Consider the following 19452-nt stretch of genomic DNA (forward strand, 5'->3'; position numbering starts at 1 on the left):
ATTATGATTTCACGCAGTTAATGTCGGTGACAGGACAAAACGTGATTGTGATTTCAAAAAATTCACAAATTCTAGTAACAAGTCACAGCACCTAAATCCCAACGATTATTAACACTCTCTGCTGCCATTACATGGACAACTCCTGGTTGATCGTCTCACTGTCGAGCGGCGCCAGCGAGTAATAACACAGCCGTATAACATGACGTGTGGAATGTATGTAATGAAATGGCAGACATTATTTATTTAAGATAATATAAAGGATTTTTGTGAAACAGCGATTGATTGGTCGCAAAATAACATGAGTTCAATAATCTAGTGACGTGGTTGTCTGTGCCAACCTTTTTCATCTAGCGGAAGGCAAAGTTTCAAAACGAATCCTGTGAATCTGTGTATTTTCATAAATCAAAATCAAACCAGAATGTCATTACGAATAAAAGTATGCATCTGAAAACAGAGAATCGAAACTTTAATTCAATGAGGAATTTGCCGTTGCCTTTTTGATATTACGCCCGCTACGCGTGGTTCTATATAAGTTTCTGCAAGACAACGTCCTGTTGAAACCACCAACTCGATTTTGAGTGGCCGGTTTCTTTTAACAGAGATGAGACTTCACACCTTTGCTAAACTCTATCATACTGTTAAATTCGGTTTAAAAATTATTCCGAGCCCTCACTTATTAATAATAGTCTTACACGAGGTATAAGGAATTTTCAAACAGTTTGGTAAACATCATTGTGACGTAGGATCAGTCGAATCTTGACCTTGATCTCTATATCAAGACAGAAGGCGTTCTGAATTACGTTCTAAATTTCAAATTCGGCGGAAAATATGGTGTATTTTATTTCATTGATTTTATTGGAGAGTTTCCATTTCGCGGTTGAAAACCAGTGATCTATAAAATAGACATCAACATCAACATCAAGGAAATGCCCGAGTGTCAACTCTATTATAGGCTACTAGTTATTCGTAAATCATCCGTTTATTGTCCATCGTGCGAAGTAAGACAATGCTATTCATTTTCCGTAAAAACTATAGGGAAAATGTGTCAATACATACGTGTTGTTCATGATATCATATATTCCACACATCTACAGTGTAAATCCGCTGTACTTTACTCTACGAACACGCGAGATCATAACGGACCTTGTACGTTGCAGCGGGTTAGCAATCCAGCTCAAAACGACAGCACCAGCCTACAATTTCAAGCCAACCGACTACTTATCACGCGTCCAGGATATGATTAATATACAACGCCAGCGCTTCGCCGGCTGTAAGTAGAGCACAGCGGGAGACTGCACGCTTCGGCGCACAAAGTGTTTAAGACCGCAAAGCGATTGAGCAATGTTTGTTTTGGCCATACGAGTTCGAGCCGGGCTGTCACGCTCGCGCTAGACGGGCGAGCCGGACTGGAATTATTATCATCATACGCAAAAGACCGCGTGACTTATGTAAGGCGTAATGAAGATGTCGTAAATCCAACAATGCGAGATGACTAGGCAAACTGCCCCAAATGGTGTTCGCGCGCGTGACAGTGTGCGTAATAGATTCGGTCAGTAGGTTAACCACAGGTACGGTCAGCAACAGATTACTTCTATACTTCTTCGGAGTACTCAAAACAAGTGTTTAGGATTGCATACTACGTCTACTTCTACTTCAGAGTTTTCGTTTTTAGGCACAACTAGGCGCATATACAATACTCGAAATCGCTGCTTCTACTTGGAGTAAAAATTCACGGCGTTACACTTTGGACCAACACTGGTAGAACAGTGGTTGTCAGTCAAGCAAATACGGCTTATCGTGACTATTAACTCACTTAACTGCATCGTCAATGATGTTTGTATAGTCATGCTGTATAGAGCATATATTAGCAAGACGCGGACATTGATATAATATTAGCACCTGTTTTGACCTTTAATTGATTCCTGTATTCATTTTCGACATAACGTGTCCCGTCACTGCTCAATGAACTAATCCTGTACAATTTGAAACGGAAGTTACGAATTTCACGGAAAATTATGCCTCGCAACGATTCCCTTGCAAGGATGCCACTAATCGGACCAGGGTAGTAGTGATTCTAAGCAAATTTAAACAAATTGACACTTTCCTGGGTGGTACATAACGGCGCTAAAGGTTGCCAGGTGGTACGCAATCTATAGGTTGAGAGTCACTGAATTAGAGTAGCACGATAACACGATTGAAATAGTGGCAGGACTGTCCAATGTCGATACTTATGCAGGGCAGGTTCTATTATTTTAGAACGCAATATTTGCAATCATGATAGACGAAAACGTCCTGAATCAAGCAATCTAGTATATTCATATTGAGGAAGCTGTATGGTTGGGCTATCCGTTTATCTATTCTTTAGATAAGATAATGTGACATGATGTTCTCGCTAGTCCGCTGAAGTCATTGCGTACCAACCGCGGGTGAGCAAAGGCCAGTCGAAATGGATCTACTTGGGAGGCAAATACACTGCACTATCGGTACGTTTTCCTATCAACCCGTGACGTGATAAAGCTGAACCCTGTGAAATGATGAAGCTAACGCTGTTCACTAACGTTAGCACAATATTGACATTGGCATGAGGACAGCACACATTTTACACTCTGTTGTATAATCTCATAAAATCCAGCCACAGCTTGAAATCAATTGAACGAAACCCACAGCTCCCACCAAGACAGACTACAATGTCACACTGTTTCGCACACACACAACAAATCATGCAGAATATCCAGGGCAATGCAGTACATGTTGACAGGGGTACCAATTTAGGCCAGTCGAATTTCGCTGAGTCAGCTGCAGCCGATTAGCCGCCCATATACAGTACCAAACCAACCAGAGCAAATAATCAGAATAGTACAATCATAAAACCAAAAAAAGGTTGCTTGTTATGAACATCGCGAGTGCTGCATATCAGACAGGTTCGTGTTACCGAAAAAAAATCACGCCACACCGTCGGACGTCGCCACGATTGGTCAAATATAGGCGGTGTGATGCTTTTCTGCGTATCGTTGTCAACACATTCATAACATTCCCGATGCCGCTGGCGAACGTTATCGGCCGGTGTCAGAGGGATCAAAAGGCCGGTCTCTGTTGCTGAATTTAAGCGTTGCTGCGATTGTTCACGCCGCCGTGAATACTGCAACTGGGGTCATTTCGTGCCAATCAGTGTCTCCGTATATTGCCCGCAATGCATTGTTTGAAGTCAAACCATGATGAATTGTCCAATAATTCAGCGTGTTTCATTTCACTGTTCAAACCCGGTAAACACCAAATCACTTTTACTTAAAATGCAGAGCGATTACAATTCAATCTGGGGATTTTGACTTTGGACCACACTTCTAAAGCTTGTCGTAGTACTAACTTCCACAGGTTAATATCAATCAATTTAATTTGTACGGCTATACATTCATCGCTACCTCAGTAACAGCAGTAAGTAATTTCTGCGCTCTGCCCAGGAGTGGAAATGAATATGGATAGATAAAACCAGCTTCAACGAAAACGCATTCCAATTTTCTCAAGTCTTAGCGTTTCAAACGATAAAACAGCACCGTCTAACAACGGAACCTTGTTTTCTCACGAAACACCGCGACGCGCTCCATTCAACTAATCCAATAACAGTCGCGGGGTAGTAAATTAATCACATTACGGAGCCGCCAATTCCCGCTGAACTCCTCGACCCGTGAGAGCCTTTTGTGAGGAGTCCAAATGGACACAGTCGGGAGATTGCCAGCAGCCGAACAAACGCGCACTCGAGACGACACGACGTGGGTTAGCAACGCTAGAATACAGCCGCGACTGCCGGCCTCCACATTTTATTAGGACGAGGACGAGGCATTACATAAAAACGCGGAATAGGTACTGTACGGTGACTCGATACTGATCACGCCCCACTCATAGAAATCCCTTAGCTGAATATTACTCACAGAAACTATGACTCTGCGTTAGAAAGCGGATAACGGCAGAAAAGAAAATATCTCAGAAACTGGACAAGTGGACAGGCGCCATAACAAGAAGCGGATTGCCGAAATCATCGTAAAGTTAGCACGTAACACGCACACACACCGATACGCAAGACGGTAACAACTCTAATTAGCACCGGAATGTCATTCAATCGCAATCAATTAGTCAGCAGCTGGATTGATTTCGCATACACGCCTCGGTTCACAACCTGTATGACGTCACAATTACATCGCTCAGAACCGGAAATATAATCGTACGAAACCGCTTGCCACGTATTTTCACGGCCGAGCAGAAGTCGAGGCGATTTTATGGGCTTGCCAAGGGCTTGGCGATTCTTCAAGTACCTCGATTTAATGGCTCATGCTGCTCGTGAATCACTGCGCGTCTCGTGCCGAAAACAGGGTTATTCTGATACGAATCAGACCGGAATTTAAACTACCTGTTGACCTTGGCATGGTCGGGTTTATATCTGTGAGCAACTGCAGTTAAAAGCGGATTCGCCTACCTCCTACATCAGAGGTCTCAAACACGCGGCCCGCGAGAACATTTTGTGCGGCCTGCGACGGCATTTTGGATTTTTAAGTATTCGACACTTTATTCAACATCCACACATCTTTGATGGATTTGGGAACTTAGAGTTCACTCTGATACTACTGCAAAAACCGGAAATCTCATCAGACCTCACTGTCACATCACTCTCAAAAGCTATTATCTGGTGGAAGATCTGCTATTAGGTCACATTTTTAGTCCATGACGATAAAACACGACCTGATGATGATTCGTGACTGAAAATTGTGATTGGGACTTGAGGCCAACATTTCGTAAAATGACTCGAGTTCGGACTGACTGGATTTTATAATATAAATGACTCGAGTTTAGTTAAACGTTAAAATCACAGAAGGACTTATGTGACTAATTGGTACGACCAGTTATGCAACAAACTATCAAACTATCATGGGAAATAGTGGACTAATATATCAAAATGTCGTTACTTGCGTTACGTAGCGTGTATAGCTATCTAATCAAGTCAACATGGAATCCATTGGCATTCAGTCACCCCCGTTATGTATAGTTAGTTATACAACCTGGATGATCTTTGGTCTCTGCATCCATATTATTATTGGCGGTGGCGAGTAAGGTAGTGGTACGCTCCAAAGCTGTAACACCAATGGAGCTAATCCCAAATGGTCTAGGGGTCAGGATTCCTGGCTCTCACCCAGGCGGCCCGGGTTCGATTCCCGGTCCGGGAAAAGCCACTTTCCGTTGTCTGGCGAGATAGCGCAGTGGTATAATCCGCAGCTACAACACCAATGGGTGCGGGATCGAGTCCGACCGAGGTCGACTTCGGAATTCCGATACCTAAGTGTTGGAGGTTTACCTAGGCTCCTCCTCGCCATCTCATCCGCGTCAGCGGTGTCTTACAAAAAGCCTAGAGGTGGGCCGTGCTATAAGTCGGCAATTACGGAGAATAAAAAGAATATCGGCCTGGTGTAAATGACCTAGTAGTCGACAAACACCATGAATATCCCAAAACAAACAAACAAACTAAACCAATGGATTATTCGGTGATTGGATGTTTCTATTCTAGGGGTCCTTAATCAAGGGTCTGTGGATCCCTTCGGGGTACGAAGCACCACATCAGGTGATGCGAGAAGCATTATGGAATTAAAGGCCTATGCCATCTAGAACTTGATATATTGTTGCAAACCAACCAAAAGTGGAATCTTTTCTGGGCTAATTTATTCAACTGGTACGTATTCTTTGCACTATCCACAATTTTACGAGAATAGGCTTTTTGATCCCGTCCCGTCAAACAAAGCCTACTTGGTGATTATACATTGAATACCCCTATTATTGAAGGTGCGGCCCGCGGCGTAACCAAAACTAGGAAATTGGCCCGCGAAGACATTTGAGTTTGAGACCTCTGTCCTACATAGTTTGTATTTCTTGCCACGTCGAGTACGAATGCATAGAGACGCACTGCCCAATATTGCGTAGGAGTTGTATAGCATCGTTAGAACAGCGGTTCTTAACCTTACTGATCGCTCAAACCCAAGCTTTGGGCGAACCCTAAATTTTAGTTCAATCACAAAACACAAATCTACCACACAACTAGTATATCACTATAGAATACTTGTGCAGGTGCACAAAATGAACTGTGGAGTGCATCAACAACAGTGTTAAAAGAACAAAACCATTAAAACAGGATTGCCACACAAAACAAATATACATGGTAAAGATTTACTGCAAATTAGTGTTACTTATGGTAATTAATCAATCGGGTGCGAGTCTGGACATCCGCCGAACCCCGGGGACTGGCTCAGCAAACAATCGGGGGCTCGTTTGAACCGTGGTTGATAACCACTTCATTAGAATCCATCAAGGAACACACTGCATCTAACACAAATCAGCATATTTCTTATTCCATCGCAAAAAATACCAGGTCAGGCCTACGTCGTATCAAAATTTGTCGCCATGACAACGAAATCGGGTCGACTCGTACTCAATTTCCAGCGCGCCGCATGCACCCAGACAGCGCACGGAAGGAAAACCGCGCCGCGGCGGTGTTTAAATGGAACGCAGTGGCCATCAAAGAGCCGATTGTGGCAACCGAAACGCACAGGCGATTACTCAACAAATCGCCACACGGAGATAGACGGAGAGGCGGACAGTTAGTTGCAGGTCGACTAAAACTTTCAGGAATTTGACCAACGCGACGCAACCGCGTACCGGGAGAGATTGTGACATCATTTTCGAAATTTCAGTGTATGTTACATCAATCACCGGTTTTAGGTCGAGCGTAATTTAAGCGCGCATATTTGATTGGCAGCAGGGCTGAGCAAAATCGAGTGTCTGTATATCGCTCATTATGATGCTATAAGATAACAGTCCGGATTGCGCGGGAAGTTCAAAATTAAAAAATATGATTAAAAAAATCAATGGTTTCCTATTATCTTTGTCAATCCTTGAAAAAAGTGAGAAACATAATATCCATAGAAAAACCGGTCTGTACACTTGTGCAGTTATAATGGAGTAGATCCGAGATGATATATTTAAAATTTTATGGATTTTTTAATTTTGCACGGCAGCATGGACCCCATGTCGGAAACCCCGACTTTTACGCGACCAAAAAGAAAATAATGCCGGTTAAAAAAAATGAAAGCCAATTTGGCATCTTTCTGAACGCGCCTATTTCCTAGCCCTTTGTGACAACGCTGCTGGTCGATCACGATTTCGCAGAAATGTCATTCCCACTTATTTGAGTAGCTTTGCGCTGTGTTTCAGATGTTGTGATACGACTGACCGGGGCTTCAAGGTTCCCACGGCGGGAAGAAAATATCCAAACAACATACCTGTTATTGGAAACAGACGTATAATTTTAGTACTTGAAAAATCGTCTTCCACTCCTCAACTGGAATCATTACACATTATGCTCAGACGAACTTAACAGCAAAAAGTCGCGCCATGAACATCGACTGTGCTGAAAATCCGCACAAATACCGGCAACATTGGCACACTAGGCAATTCGCCGACGGGCCCTTGAAATATTACAGCAGGCGGCATGCGCAATTGCGCATGCTGCAACGTGGAACATGACGCAGTACGCCACAGACAAAAAGACGGCGATAAAATCCTAATGTCAGCAAAGCCGAGTGACGTTAGCAAAGATATCTCATAATTGTTTCCTCGAGCTATAGGACGTCCTTGTTTTGAATAGCAAGCGAGACGCTAATTGTACCTTCCTAACGCTGGACGCGGTACTCTGTTACTGTTCGGCAAATACCGCGGGCGCTTGTTAAACATGTGACTGTGAAATTACCCGGCGCTGTAACAGAGTTATCTTACGACAAGTAGCCGAACTGTTCTTTGGCCCGGTCTAGTGATTTGGAATTCAAATCATCATGATGCACCCTTTTCAAGCTGCTAATTCATTTTGCTGCGAGTCTGCCACCAAGCGAACTGCTTTCAAACCACTTCACGACTAAAGATAGAACGCAGCAATTCTGACTTTTCCCGTGATCTTATACAACGGTATCAAGTTCTAATGGATATGTTCTGCATGTTTTATCCTCACCTAACACCTTTTACAAAGAATTTATACAGACCAAATAACAGGCCGTACTTCATCACCAATTTGATAGACTAACTTTCGAAAATTTTTGACAAGGTTAATCGCACACGGCTTAATACGTCACGACCCATCCGCACGACATCAAAAATAGGACAAGCTATTCGAGCACTTATCTCGCTGATGCGTATTGACCGTCTAGGTGTGGGTTAAAGTCGATGAAAAGCGCACGTCAAATTACCATGTCAAATTCGTCACAAGGCTTGACGTATCGTGATCGTGTAGAGTTGACTTATTAACCACGTGACGCTGGCCTGGCGTGGATTGATGATGTATAATAATCAGTGACGTTGGTGTGTCGCAAAGCTATTTCTAGTGGGTCGCAGAGTACTTCTTATTGGTACAGTTTTCTTTACAATATCTTTGTCATAGAGGGCTACAATTGGTTGTTTTGTGGAAAACCAGCCATCTTTTAATTTATATGATAGCTACTGTGTAGGTTTAAATAACAAACCTTGGAATACTGAGATCATGCATATGTGAGATGTGACAGTTGGTGGAAAATAGGTGTACCCCAATCTTAGATATTTCTGGATATGTTCCTAGCAGGAAAATGAAGTCAGTAAAGCCTAGACTTGACTTGATTATATCTAATAAATAATATACAAGCTCATTGACGGTGAATTACATGTGTATACACGGTTTCTTTTCTCATTGATTAGTTTTTTATTCGTGCGGTTATACATCATTGCGGGTTGTATGAAAAGTGGAACTTGCATGGAAAGCGGTTCGCGAAGTAAAAAGGTTTAGAAGCACTGGTACGTATGATATATATTGAACGAGATTACAGTGTAATAAATATGCAACGCGCAATAAGGATTTCTTTCTGATAATCAATTTGTTCTCACAGCAGGAGCCACTGGTAAACACGAGAATCGGTACACAACGACACTGTGTAGCAACGCGGATGCCTCAGTGTCGTTTACAACGGATGCGGATATTATAGCTCCGATGATTCTTGTGGCGTGATATAACGACGCGGGAAAAGAATGACCTAATCGCTGCGAGCTCAGGGAATTCTGCTACAGCACGGAGTAAACACGCCGGTTTTTCCCCGTTCGATATATGCCAGCCCGTCGCATAGCTCGCGGGCTATTCTGCTGAACATGCGATGCGTTCCGTTTTTAGCTCTTATAAATACCGGAACGCTATCCTACTCGATACTATACTTTTGTCACATGTGACTGCGACGCTGTGAGACTTCGTAAACACGACCGTCGCCAGCGACATATACGGCTCACAGTGACGACGCAACTATTTCACAGTCAAATTATGATACGTCACCAATCAGTATCACCCATCGAATATTGTGTGTAGGGAAACTTAGACATACTAAACACATAAATAGCGACAAGAGTACCAGTTTTGCTGAGCTAAAACGGGTTCTCTGGGAGTTGAAGTGTATATATATCAGAATCGGGATGCTTTGAAGTGTAACTACTATCTATCCAATAAACAGACTGCATCACACGATTAGTGAAAGCTGACTTACACCCCAACTGCAAATTGCAAACGCAATGCAAACACAGGTACGATCACATGGAGTTTCAGTCGCGGAAAGCGTTGCCACTCTCTTGAAGGCTAAATCAGACCAATGAGGGGGTAGGAAAAGAAATAACTGGGACAACTTAGACCTACACAGCTTCCCAAATTAGATTATAATTAGAATCATAGCTACACAGTTCTTTCCAAATTAGATTAGAATTACTGAATTTGCGAAAACTTGAATATGGTATTGTATTCAGTTCAGTTCATATCAAACCAGAGTTCAGTCTTATAATCATGAGAATAGCAAACGTATGTACAACAAGCTTGGCTCATTTCGCACTATACAGTAGGGCTCTTCAAAAATGACTTTTTTTCTCAAATCGTACTGGCTACTTGATAAAATTGTTAGGTTACCTAATTTAAGCCTACACACAAAATTTGGTTCAATTCTAGCCACTAACCGCTTTGCTACAGGAGATGAAAGTTTCTATTTATTATATAAAAATAAATAATAAAAAATTTGAAAATTTTCTGTTCACCCCATGAAAGTGTTAGGCTGTCTATAGAAACTATGCTCACCAAATTTGGTTCAATTCCAACCAGTGGAAGCGGAGTTATTGCCGTCGAAAAATTTGGATTTGAATAAAATAGTATTTACGGTGAGCAGAACTATAATAAATAAACAAAGAATCGGTCACCGTAAATACTATTTTATTCAGATCCAAATTTTTCGACGGCAATAACTCCGCTTCCACTGGCTAGAATTGAACCAAATATTGTGTGTAGGCTTAAATTAGGTAACCTAACAATTTTATCAAGTAGCCAGTACGATTTGAGAAAAAAAAGTCATTTTTGAAGTGCCCTACAATACAGTTCTCCTGCAGCAATTACAGGAAAACCAGAGATTAGATTAGGACTTAAATTAGAGAATAGAAACATTTAACGAATTGCATTGGAATTAGAGCACCAAACAAGATAATTAGATTACCGGCATTTCGCTATAATTAGTCTATCAACTAGAATTATCTAGGTGTCGACTGTCGAAGTCTGCTAAAATGTCGTGATTAGGCCTTGATTGTTGATCGCGTCTAAACACAATGTCAGCCAGACTTTACAAACTATCAAATAGTTGGCTGACGGTTTTTGAAAAGTGACTAGTACCAGTCGCGCACTTTAAAATGAATTTAGTTGTAAAACAACTAGAACACACGAGTCGTCGTTTGGTTTGAATCGTGATATCAGTGTTTTGTTGTGTGATGTTCTAGCAGCCATTGCTACCTGAGAGTACTCACTACTAACAGTGGCGCAGCAAGGGGCGGCGTTTGGGGATTAGAATCCACCCATTTCAAATTCGAAAATACATCGTTTAGAAACATCGATTCCGTCTCCAACATTTCTTGGATCATTTGCAATGCAGCAATTCGTATCATCCGTTATTGGTTAGTTGTGTTTTAGTTAGTTAGTTCTGGATATTTAAAGGTCATTAGTTGTAATTCTAGTCCTAATGGCGAGATTTGAGAGTGAGTAGTTCTCTTTCTAGTTCTTTTTGCACATAAGTCTAATACCAGCTGTTTTCAACTGTTAACAATTCCTAATTGCAATGACATTGCCCCCTATTGAGAAAGAAACATACGGAAACGCTATTGCCTGCTACAACTATCACTACCGCAAACGTCCGCCCTAGCTGAAGTACGAATATTCAATTCGGGCAAAAAAGTTGCATAACAATTTTAAGAATTCTGCAGACCAACGCCGCAACATACGTCTGCAGCACCACACCAGTGCAATTAACCACGCAATACCTCTGCTTCCTTTGTCGTTGTGGTTGCTGTTTAAGGAAGGCAGCGCGTCTGCGTTCGTCTTGTAGGGGTAAACGTGATTTCCATTCTGCGTCGGGTTGTCACTGGACTCCGAACCTAAACAATAATATAGAGGAACGGTTAAAGCCAATTTAGTTGTTCACGGTCGGTTAATTACAGTTTTTTAGCAGTTCTAGTTCTAGCTGTGTGTACATTTGACAAGTTCGTGTCTGGTTTCCACAAACCCGTAATACCGCGTGGAAGCTGTGACGTCAAAATGTGCTACGCGGCCGCATTAAACACACGTGGCGCAATATTTTCAGCATATTCAAATCTTTGATCCATTACTGTCTTGTGCAAACATGACGGACTATCAAGTCATGCAGTCAAACCAGTGCCGGCTTGTTTACTGAGCTAGCCGCTAGTATAACCAAATGTATCTTACTGCAAATAAGGATCCCACTGAATCCCGGATAGTAAGCAACAGTGTACACTTCACACGTTGCCTACAAAATAGGGCTAAGTATGTGGCGGTTTAAGCAACAAGTGACTGTTAACGGTTAAGTCGGGTCTATCAGGCCATATATCGTTGGTATTGGTGGTTTGGGTACGCAAACAGCTCCATCCTATACTTTAAGCTACAATAGGGCTGTAACTGACATAATGATTGCGACACAAGATCGCAATACTCTTTCCCACAACTGCAAAGGTCTATGCGTTATATGCATCATTGAAACCAGCAATGGCCATCAATCCCCACCTGTGTGTAGCAAAGAAACGCTGGATAGCTATCTTACAAGACTTCGGACTGATCCGACCAACGATTGGAACAAGATCTTGGGGACCTTGAAAACGAACACCGCATACAGCTACTATACGATTGGTTTCGATATCAATGATCGCGTTGGTGGTATTGGGATTCACACGGTTTCCCGTGTTAAAACTGACCGCTGCAAGTATCAGTGTCGGCTTCGATATACGATCGATAAAGTATATTTACAGCGTTGAAATTTAGACAGCGCAAATACCGAACATATTTTACGGCCCTCGTTTGGACTCAGCAAACATCTCGTCTGACCAAGTTGAAAAACATGTCGGCTGGAACCGAATTTCGAACGCCCGCCGCAAGTTCATTTGATTTCTAGGAACAGAATTTCACAAGCAATACATCAGGTTGTAACGCCTGAACTCGTCAATTGCTGCAACATTACGACGCTTTGTTCGTAACAACAGCCGCCAAGAGCAAGCGTAATGACTCGATTTTGCAACGAAATTTAACCTCAAATGTAACCCGCAATGCATGAATACGAAACAATTACGTTCGATAACGACCACATATTGCACTTCTGTATTTCATCACACGCGCTTGCCGTATGACAATTATACGTGCGTCATTGTGTAGAGAAGCGAAGGTTTACAATCCAGTAGCACGTTAGGAGAAAACGTAGAAAAATTGAAGGAACACGGACCTATACCAACAGGTTCTTGATTTATATATATGACCAATATTTATAAGGGTCCTCGACAAATTACATTCGGCACAACGAACGAACTGGGGCAAATTGTAATGTAACGCAATTGAATTCGCAGACACAAGAAAGGTGATGGAGCTGATAAATGGTTGTGAAGGTCCAGAAGCAATGATTTCCCAGAATATGATCGTTACAGCTTACTACCAAATATTTACCGTATAAAAATTGACTACCAGTACAACTGAACATAGCTTGTTACTGCTGATATTCCGAAAAACACAATTAACAACCCGTTGGCAAGCAAAATCGTATCTAATACACTGAGCTGCTTGCTTTGCCTCCGCTTCATAAAACTGTGGTTCCGGGGCCTACGATATTCGAATATCGTACGCCCCGGTGGTTCTTAAAATTTTTAGACCGCACTTTATCCACCCGTATAGTTGGCCAAACTTCATGTCTTCATGTGTCCCGGCGCGTGAAGGGGTTGCTCTCAAAATGCTGGTGTCCCGCACCCGCTAGTAGCACACACCCATCCTAAAGCATCCGACAGTGGGTTCAAGATAAACCGGGGTCGGAAAGATCATATCGTGATAGTGATTTCAAACCAATTGGTGGAATTACTGTAATACAAAGGTCGGCACATTTTCGTGATCAAGCGACATTGTAGTAACGACTCATTTGCGTGTCTCGCTTATTGGCTATACTCCACAAAACAGTGACCTCGGATATGGACGAACTATCCACAGAAAATCGCACAAAGCGCGAATAATTTCAACAAATATTACATATATATTTTACGACAGCTTTGGTGCCGAGGCGACCCAAAATTAGAACCCTCGCGACCCATACTTCAAGAACCCACGTCATAAAATGTCACTATTAGAAAAATGGATGGCTCTCTGATGACCGGTGCATACAGTCGCGCCCCAGCCAACCGAACGAAAACAATCACAGTCATGAATCTAGATTCTCGCTGAATGTACAATAACACTGTACACTGTACAGTGTACAGTGATTTGGTAAATTCAAGTAAATGAAATAGTCACACCAAAGCTTTCGGTATAACAATGCGCAGTGCTCACAACAAATAACTAAAGCTGACGCCGTAATGGGACCGGACACGGAACCGTGTCGAATAGCTGAGACTGAGTCGTAATGTGACGATTGAACACATGGTCCAATTTTGACCGTTTTCCCGACTATCCACGCGCAATATGCTCAAGCGTCAAATGAATATCGAAAAGTCCGACTCAACCATAACCGCCGTTACTACGATCCCAAACCGGGCCAAACGCGACGGGACCTTACAGCGAGATTAAAATCGATCGCGATATTATCATAAAGAAATAAAGCCCAGCCGCTGCAATTGAGAATGCAATAATGTAATACACAGTAGGTATATGGTACGTAAACTTGGCCAGTTCTCATATTATTACCATGCGTCTGCATCACAATATGGAACGTTCGTTTGCTGCCGTGGCCCTTGCGGCCCCATGGGGACAAGAACTCAATAAATCGAATGAGAGTAGAGCTTTATCTATGACGTGACACTGATTTTTACGAGATTGCAGGAATTCCCGACCTCTTTATAAGATTTTCGGAACGATGGCTCTGGCTGTTCACTGGCTGCCGGATATCGGCCAAGCGGTAAGGGTGGCAGTTATCCAGAACGACTAACTAACGCTTCAAGAACGGAGCACAACTGGAAGATTTAACAAGAAGATTGTGCACCAGCAGCTGCTGTATGGTTGTCAATATACTGACACATTCAGAATGCTCAGCGAAGAAGCCGAATGACTTGCCAATTGACTCGAAAAATTGAATCCTAGTTACGAGTCATTTCATTTTCTCATAAGTGGAGTCCGATTAAGTCAGGTCATGATAGGGTATTGACCTGGACCAAGCAAAGTCATGACCCGAGTCACCACGACCCTGCTTACAAGACTGTTTTTAATGCATGTATTCAACGCGTCAGTTATAAATACACTGGGTTTAAATCCTATTACTAAAATACCATTTATTTCCGCCAGCCACAGTAGACAGGGAGTAGGAGAAAATTTCATGGAATCACAAAGGGTACGAGCGCTAAAAAAGTTAAGAAACACTGAGTTATAGACCGTTACCAATACCAAGAACAGGGCCGGCCAACCCGTGGCCCGCGGGCCACATGTGGCCCGCGAGAAGATTTTGAGTGGCCCGCGAGGTAATTTCCGAAATTTCTAATATCATCAAAAATGGATTGCACAGATTGTGAACTTGCAAGGCGAACCAAAAATTTGATTAGTCTGGCCGCAACACTTGAGATGTGATGACTAAAATATCAGTTCCGACGCATTGACAGATTCATCAGCCATTCACATATTGGTATATCTTCGTACACTACAATAAAACAGAATAATTTGCGATAGATTTATCAAAGGTAAAAAATTTCCACAAGCTTGGTGCAACATGTTGTCACTCGATTTCTTGTTTTTGTTATTGTTGGCCTTTTGTGAAAATGGAAGAATACCTAATGTATCAGATTGAGTCTAACTATACTCACGATTACGAGACAAAGTGTCTCGCGACATTGCGTTTGCGCTCGCAGTAAGACCGAAGACCTAGGCACTAAATGATTGACGCATGTTGGTCGCCGCTTTCGATATCGATATGTCCAGGCGCCGAATAGCCCAGTCCTCGCAAACTTAGCCCAGCGATATACAACAGGCCCGCAATATAGTCAAGTGACAATATTATTGACCTATGAACTTCAAAAAATTTTCGCGCTTCGCGCGGCTAGTGGCCCGCGCAATAGTTCGTCAATCGAATGTGGCCCTTTGGCTGAAAAGGTTGGCCAGCCCTGACCAAGAAGATACCGGCGCGAACAACTGAACATTTGGTTGATGGGCGTAGGGCTAAACGGCGTGTCCTTAAATCAACAAATAACATCCACCCGAAGCGTCTACGCAAACAACGTGGCTAAGGACAAGGCCCTGAAGTGAAAGGGATAGCGTGTGACGAAGTCGATAGACAAATAAATGCAGGTCCAACACCGTAATCTAAAAACGACACTCATCAACACATAAGAATATTTTAATATTCATTGAAACGTTCCATGTCGTGATGACGTTCCCAGCACAAGTATTAACTTTGAAATCAAGATCACGGTGACAATTGTCACACAGACGCTTCCTACTTCTAAACAGGCGCTTATCGTCAGACCAGCGAGTTCAATTCGAGACACCGTCGCACTACGGAACAACCACATCCAATGTCACGTCAATTATGTTGACAGCTACAACTTGTACCCAACCTTCGGGCGTTTGCTTTGTTATTTTTCGTGATGTCGGTAGTTAAGCGCACAGCGGCGCGCAGAGCGATTTCCATCGAACACCGTTAATTTGTGTAGCCGCCGCTACACAAATTCAGGAATTTTCCATCGGTAATTCTGTTCGAAACGGGACTACCGTAAATGGTAAATTAGCGCTTACGCTGCGAGAATTTTGAAAATTTCAGAAACGTCAAGCGATAATAAACGCTGCCGGGTATGAAGCTTCGTGCCGGGTTATTTGAATTACATGGAACGCAATATCTGACTATCCAGTTATTTAGCATGTTGGGGATAGAGCGATATAGCTTGGGGAGGCTGTAATTCAAACCACACGAATTGGATGCCGTGTATAAGGAAATACCAATTAAAACACTAATAAATATTTGTCCCGGATAGTCAACCCACATTGGTGCAACACATGTGCTCGGTATAGAGGCCCAGCAAAAAACAAGCCCACCTGAAGTACAAATACTTCTCACGGCGTGTTGCTATCTCTGAACTTTCACCAGAAGCAGTTAATATTTTACTACCAAGTACCAACCCAATCTAAAGTATATCATATGGGAATAGTGGAAGTAACGGCAGACACGAGTCGCAACATAGTAACAGAGTTTATGAGAACGTTAGGGCTTTTTGTGTACAACGTGCTACGTGCATGTACATGTGCACGTTTATTCCTATATATTAGGGATACTCAACAGGCGTAGCCCGGTCGTATTTCGGACCTTTTCAGTGTTGATTCCAGACCTCATCTGTGTCAGTAAACATCATTTTTCACAAATGCAAAATATATTATCGTTATTCTTTATTATTATGATTAATCTTTCTGTTCATCTCTGCTGTACGCGTTTTTAAACATGAACTTTATAAAGAATATATTCTGCATCTGTATGAATAGTGAAAACCTTCACCACTGCGCCTTAAGACTTATTATCGCCAGTTTAGAACCAGGATTTAAAGCAGTGGTTTCAAACTTTTTGTCTTCATTCCACACTAGCGAAAACTTCTATACCGGTATGCCCTTTAAAAATGCCACTCCATAACATATGCACGGACGTTTAGCAGGAACTTGATATTGGAAAATCACACCATTAAGTAAGACAATTGCCCATAACTGCAACATAAAACGTATTGGTAACCGATGCCAGTAACCCTAAAAATTTATCGAAAGCGTTATTTCACGTCATACTGGTCGTGCTGAATACATTTGTGACACCATCATTGGTTATTAAGAGTTGAAAAATGAGTTTTTGTGAACAACATGCAATATACTTTTCCATACATAGTTTCCAGTGCAGTTAACTGGCAAAGGCAATCGCGCATGTGTCTCCATAAATATGTAGACTATCCTGTATAAAATATATCACAAATGCGTCTATTCCCCACCAGAAACCATTGAATTCCCCGCCGGTTGGTAACCACTGATTTAAAGGAACTAACAAGAAATAAAAATAGCCAAGTCTTTCACTAGCTGTGACCGCGCCTGTGACAGAACCATTAATATACTTCGCTTATTGATTTTGCTAATACCGCTTTACCGTATTTGTATAGAGTTATAGCATTTCCATCACTGTAAAATTATCTCATGACAGTTACTACGGATCCAAGCAAATTATAAACCTTTGTAACTGGGCCGTTACATGAAATAGTTGAGTATTTGTTGATGTATATAGGACCGTCTCAGATACTATGGGCACACGATCGATCGATTCTTATCATGCTAGTATTTAGAAACCAGGAATGAGCATCCCAAAATGTCTTTCGAAAAAATCCTACACCTTCGCGAACACGGGAGGCCTGAATAAAAATATGCAATTACAAATTTTCTAGTCCCGGCACTCGGGGCATTGACAAGTCGCTTGATCGCTGTGTGCAAATATACTTTCTGGAACATTATTCTGATGGATTGGCCACTGACGTGACTTTTATATGCATTTCACTAGTAAATTGGTAGCGTTCGTAATACCAATCTTGAATACAATACTGCGCAGTACGCATCAAGAAGGAGCATCAATTTTTCATGAGAAAATGAAGATGCATCAGCCACAGGAAACACTACTACAACAATAGTGTAGCAATAAATCGCAAGTATACCAATAGACAAAGTTGGCCAAGTACACATATAATAATATACCACTGGACATTATGGTATATGCGTTGTTATCAAATAGGATATGGAGTACGAGTATAGGACCTTGGAGTGAAGAGTTGCCAGACCTATACTGTATACTCTGTTACGCAGATTCGTGTGTTTCCAAAGCGGTCAAACAAACGGGCTGGGTGACACGGCTTTGAGGGCATTGATAACGGACAATAATTTCCCCGGGGTCTATATTGGCAAGCTAGAAGACTGGCGGTATAAACGTCACAAAAGTACCGGTTACTGTGACTGTGTTACAGGAAACGAGAATGGCGCTATTTTAACCGGTACACGCGAATGGAGAGCAGAATGAGTGAAACTAAATCACGCATCTTAGCAACGCAAATATGTAGTGCAAGTAGAAGGAATGTACTTATGAGCAACATTCGGTATAGGCATGTAAGCCACCGCGCTATAGTAGTGCTGACCTGCTCGATGTTGATGTTATCTCCGAAATACGAGCCACGTACGAATGCCGCGAATTCAGTACGCGTAATGTGTAACATTAGTCAGATTCAACCGGGTGCAAAATCATTTCGCCGATGACTCATTCAAACTACGATATTAAACGACAAATAGCAGGCCGACAACGTCGCCAATCCGGTACGCAACGAAACACTGATTATACTCCGGCTTACTTTTACGCGTTGCAACTTCCGAGATACCGCTGGGGCCAGACAGACACAAACCTACTTGTACCGTATAAACTACCTCTCTCGTTTGTTGACGGTCAAATAATTACTGATTTGAGTAGTTGTAGTTCTAGTTGCTGATATTGAAAACTGATTCGTTCCAGTTGCAGTTGTGCATTGGTTGTTAAACAACTAGAAAGCACGTGTCGTCGTTTGGCGTGAACCGTGTTCTGTTGTGTGATGTTCTTGCACCCATTGTTAACCCAGAGTCATCACTATTAACAGTGGCGTGGCCATGAGGTGTTTTTGGGGTCGGAACCCGTACCATTTGAAACCCCTTCCCTTTTAAATGCAGATCTTATTGTTAATATTTCTTAGTTCATTTGTAATACAGCAATTCCTAACGAGTTGCTTCAGAATTTAATCTAGTTGGATTTGAAAGGTTGTAAGTTGTAGTTCCAGTTGCTAGTTCAGAAAAGTGGGTAGTTCTAGTTGTAGTTGCACATGTACAAGTCACAA

General features: G+C 42.2%; 1 protein-coding gene and 1 non-coding gene across 2 annotated transcripts in view; one reads left to right on the top strand and one right to left on the bottom strand.

Annotated features, from left to right (window-relative positions):
- LOC145455213 (uncharacterized) overlaps positions 1-19452 on the bottom strand; it is a 64638-nt gene that overhangs the window by 37551 nt on the left and 7635 nt on the right. Inside the window, exon 2 of the mRNA XM_080333164.1 lies at positions 11383-11496. Coding sequence (XP_080189290.1) covers positions 11383-11496 — 114 coding nt within the window. The remainder of the gene's footprint in view (positions 1-11382; positions 11497-19452) is intronic.
- Trnae-cuc (transfer RNA glutamic acid (anticodon CUC)) lies at positions 5142-5213 on the top strand. Its single transcript has one exon. It is a non-coding gene; the product is annotated as a tRNA-Glu (tRNA).

Source organism: Botryllus schlosseri, chromosome 14 (genome assembly GCF_051294905.1).
Source record: "Botryllus schlosseri isolate E-star chromosome 14, Bs_hap1, whole genome shotgun sequence".
In the NCBI taxonomy this organism is placed as follows: domain Eukaryota; kingdom Metazoa; phylum Chordata; class Ascidiacea; order Stolidobranchia; family Styelidae; genus Botryllus; species Botryllus schlosseri.